The sequence below is a fragment of the Lipotes vexillifer genome, unplaced genomic scaffold, assembly GCF_000442215.2.
Source record: "Lipotes vexillifer unplaced genomic scaffold, Lipotes_vexillifer_v1.1 scaffold1011, whole genome shotgun sequence".
NCBI lineage: Eukaryota > Metazoa > Chordata > Mammalia > Artiodactyla > Lipotidae > Lipotes > Lipotes vexillifer.
In genome coordinates, this window is record NW_006787698.1 from 4851117 (window position 1) to 4855803 (window position 4687).

The 4687-nt window shown below is 44.1% G+C and overlaps 1 protein-coding gene across 2 annotated transcripts in view; it reads left to right on the plus strand.

Annotated features, from left to right (window-relative positions):
- Positions 1-4687, plus strand: part of ILF3 (interleukin enhancer binding factor 3) — a 29355-nt gene that overhangs the window by 12163 nt on the left and 12505 nt on the right. Inside the window, exons 2-5 of one of the 2 annotated variants that reach the window (XM_007460678.1) lie at positions 403-500; positions 1062-1291; positions 1486-1663; positions 3506-3653. In XM_007460678.1, coding sequence (XP_007460740.1) covers positions 498-500; positions 1062-1291; positions 1486-1663; positions 3506-3653 — 559 coding nt within the window. In that variant the 5' untranslated portion in view covers positions 403-497. The remainder of the gene's footprint in view (positions 1-402; positions 501-1061; positions 1292-1485; positions 1664-3505; positions 3654-4687) is intronic. The other variant, XM_007460679.1, reaches the window with a different exon arrangement.

Genomic DNA, 4687 nt, shown 5'->3' on the forward strand with positions numbered 1-4687 from the left:
TTTCCCTCTCTTTTTCTTCTCCAAATACCAAGATTTTGCTGAACAATTTCACCTGTACCATTTTCTGGAGGCTTGTTAAAAGGTTTATTTTTTATTTGTAAAAATTGGCATACTTATATAAAGATACGATGAAAAGGGATTTTTAAAAAGGTGAAAATCACCTGAGTGTGGGCCCGAAGTGAGACACGCCTTCTAGAAACCAGCTGTTTTCATTTTTATGGAATTTTATAATTAGTTGTTTGTACCGTGGCTTAGTGGTTACTTGGAAATAAAGATTTGTCCTGCTGTGTGGACGGACCTCCTTCCTGAGGCAGCGCCGTTTGCATCCTGCTGACTATCTGACTGCTAAGATTCATCCATTGATGAAATATGTGAAACTAAAAAGATTTTCTGATCTTATAGATAGTTGAAGTATTGATAACACCAAGGAAATCTGTCACAATTTGAAAAGATAAGGAAAAATTTGATTTCCAGACACTACAGGAAAAGAAGTAAAAATGGTAAGAAAGTTTTTTTCTTAATCAGAGATACGGTTTCTTCATTCATGTACAAAAATGTCTGTAGTGTTGCCCCAAAGCATTTGATTCTTTTTTCTACATTGAAGTAGTTGACTTACAATATCATATTAGTTTCAGGTGTACAACAGTAATTTGATAACTTATTGTAGATTATATTCCGTGTAAAATTTTTATAAAATATTGGCTGCCTTCCCAATCCTGTTCATTGTGTCCTTGTAACTTGCTTATTTTATACTTAATAGTTTGTTCCTCTTAATCCCCTTCACTATCTTGCGTCCCCAAAGCATTTGATTCTGTAATCATTTTTCATTGGACTTTTTTCAAGTACATAGTGTAACAATTCTAGTTATATAGAAACGTGTAAAGTTAATGCCCCCTTCCTCCCACCACCTAGAGAAAGCACAGCTGTTATGTTTGGTTGTCCTTCTCAGGCTTTCAGATATGTTCATATAGTTTTATTTTCATATGAATAATTCTCAGTTGTACAGCTTAAAAGATAAGCGTCAAGTTGCATTGTTTTTAACTAATTTTTCACATTTCCAGCGTCCAGTGAGAATTTTTGTGAATGATGATCGCCATGTGATGGCAAAGCATTCTTCCGTTTATCCGACACAAGAGGAGCTGGAGGCAGTCCAGAACATGGTGTCCCACACGGAGCGGGCTCTCAAGGCTGTGTCCGACTGGATCGATGAGCAGGAGAAAGGCAGCGGCGATCACGCTGAGTCCGAGAATGTGGATGTGCCCCCAGAGGATGAGACCAAAGAAGGGGCCGGGTAAGTTGGTTTTGTAGGGTGGTTGTTTTTTGTTTGTTTGTGTGTTTGTTTTGTTTTTTCCTTTCTCCTTTCTAGGGAGACTGGCCAGGCTAGGGTTGAGCACCTCCTTTTCTAAGAAACTCCAGCCTTTCCAGGATCCCTGGGTTCTGGCCAGACGGAATCTCTCACTGAGCATGTGTTGGGCTGTCCCTCAGGGAGCAGAAGGCAGAGCATGTGACCAGAACCCTGAGGGGCGTGATGCGTGTTGGCCTTGTGGCAAAGGGCCTGCTGCTCAAGGGGGACCTGGACCTGGAGCTGGTGCTGCTGTGTAAGGAGAAGCCCACGACCGCCCTCCTGGACAAGGTGGCTGACAACCTGGCCATCCAGCTCGCTGTGAGTGTGACCACCACCACTGGGGTTGGAGGGTGGTCAGGGGAAGAGGTGCCCAACCGCACTGTGCGCCAAGAGGCACGCTCCAAACCCAGCCTTGCACCTGCTGTGCTCACACCTTCTGTAGGTGACAGGCAGGACGCCGCAGAGCCACCCAGATGCTCTGGCAGCCAAGAAGGGCCCAGTGCCTGCCATGCACAAGGCTGCACTGTTTTGGGGCCGCACTGGGCATGACCTTCACATCCAGACTCCAGTGATGGATGGGTGGGTGAGTGGATGAATAGGTAGCACAGTTGTTGACTCTTCCTCCCTGATGCAAAGCTGGACATAAAAAAAAATTTTTAACCGATTTATTTGTCTCATTACAAAAGTATTACATAAATAATAGCGTCTGGCATTTCTTGAGCATTGACTACACCAGACTCTAGGCCAGAAGAGCTCTTTATCATTTCATCGTAATGACTGAGATAGGGCTTTATCATCTAAGTGTTTTCAAAGATGTGACTGAGGTGTGGGGAGCTCAGTAACTGACCCCACATACCCAGCTGGTGAGGTCTGGGGCTTCAGAACCTCTTGAGTGTCACTGCCACTCAGTGCCTCTTTGGGACACATTTACCCTGGATTTAGTGACAGGATAAGCAAAAGAAGAAAGTAAAGACTCTCTTAGACACACTGTTCGTTTTCACGTGTGAAGGTATGTTCTGTCACGTGTGACTGACAACTAGGGATTCAGGACAGAGGTCAGAATTGAAATGATCAGTTAATTTTAATCTTTGTCTATAAAAAGTATATTAAGTGAAGAAAATTAATTTGACGTAAATGTTTCTAAAGGAAAGAGTTTTTGAAGAGTCTTTAAAGATAGATACAAAGAAAGTGTATTTTTATCAATTTAGCTTGGTGTTTTTTGACTGGGGCAGATTTTGCACCCCAGGGGTCATGTGGCGAGTCTAGAGGTAATTTTAGTTGTCACAGCAGGAGGAGTTGGGTGCTACTGGCATCTCCTAGGTATAGAGGCTGGAGATGTTGCTCAAGGTCCTCCAGTGCACAGGACAGCCCTACAACCAAGAGTGATTTGGCCCAGAGCGTCCGTAGTGCTGAGGTGGAGGAAAGTCAACTTAGATTTTCCATAGTGCCTTTGTCCTCCCCGTAATGTATTTACTTTGTTTTTCTTGACAAAAATCAAAAACGCTCGAGTTTTCTTGATCAAGGCATATAAACTGGTATAAAGAAGAAAGCAGAAGTTACAATTGTGAACGTCCTCTTATAGACACGTGCATTTGCAGCAAGTACGTGCTTTTGTAGGCATCATATGATGAGACTATTTTACCGCACACAGTTTCCATCATCCCGCATTCTGTGATAGCTGCTCAGCCTGGTGTGGAAATAGCGGTGGCTGGATGCCGACTCTGTGCTGGGTGCTGTGCTTTCCATGGAGTGTCCGGTTCAAGTCCTCTGCAGCCTTGTGCTGTTGGCCGTGTCACTAAGTCCATTTTACAGATCAGAAACCAGTCTTGATGAGATGAAGTGATTTGTCCAGTTACACAACAACCAAGCAACAAAATGAGGGTTCACACCCTCATCTCCTCCCAGACCCTAAACTCTCTTACCGTTGCATTATAAAGCTTCCCGTGAAAATCACTCCTCTAAGTAGTCACCTCCTCCTTGGAGTACCTGGAAGATGGCCAAAGACCTGTCCAGCAAGAGGGAGGTTCTGACCCCTAGCTGAAGGCACTGCTGTCAGTCACAGTCCAAGAAAGTGACCTGTCTGCTGTAGTAACCAGGAGCTAAACAGAACTGATAGCCTTGGGGGGAAAGTACGTTTGAAAGTTGCATTTTCTTTTGTAGGCTGTTACAGATGACAAGTACGAAATACTCCAGTCTGTCGAGGATGCTGCGATTGTGATAAAAAACACAAAAGAGCCTCCATTGTCCCTGACCATCCACCTGACATCCCCTGTTGTCAGAGAAGAAATGGAGAAAGTATTAGCTGGAGGTAGGGAGGCTGAGAAAGGCCAGCAGGACACTGGCAACTTGGTGTTCCCTCACGATTCAAATGTGCTATTCAGTTTTAGACTGCTTTGATAAAAGGATAGCGGTGTAGCTTTGACCACCTTTTACTCTGAGATCACATCTCCCACTCGGTTTCAGTCCTGGGAGTTTGACAAAACGGTTGCACTAAAAGTGAGTAGCACTTTTCCTAGAGGATTGCACCATTTTTGTTTGTCTTAATCCTTGGATGTTCTCATCGGTGTTAAATGTGATTTTTTTCTGTTGAGCCAGTCTCTGGCCTTGGAAAAGTGTGTCCCTGGTGATTATAGGCTTTTTAAATTATGGAAGACAACCAGATGGTTTCTGCATGAGCATCACGTTGGACTTGTGCAAACAGCTTGTGTTGCAGCAGAACCGAGGTCTTCTTCGTTTGTCCTCTTCCATTGGCTGCTTTTATCAGTTGCAGTGATTGAAATGCAAAGAGCTGATGCAGAGTTTTGGATAAAGTTTTAAACAATTGAGCGATTTTCAAATCAAGTCTTTGAACCTCACAGTGATAATGCTTTCACGATTCAAAGTCCACCCAGGGCTCCTCATACATCTCTGGGTGGACGTTTTTCAGTCACAACTCTCACACCTCAAAGTAAGGTGACAGGCCTTATCCAAACCCCTGATGCACAGATGGCGGAAACGACAAACGCTCCGGTTTTGCTGCAGCACAGGCTCATGCTGTGCCCTTGTTGCTGTTCTTTGATTACCTTCGGTTCCGATACCTGATTTACTACCAGAGCCCTTCTAGTTTATCAATTTAGGGACGCTGGACCTTTGACCAACAGGACTCTCTCTGTCAAGGGCTGGGGCTAGGGCAGTCCTGCCTGGTGGGCGGAGGTGGTCCCCTTTGCCGTAGACGCCTCAGGGGAAGGCCTGTGGGAAGCAGAGAGGGAGTGCATTTCTACTCCCCCCACCCCCTGCCTATTTTTTTTTTTTTTTTTTTTTTTTTTTTTTTTTTTTTTTTTTTTTTTTTTTTTTTTTTTTTTT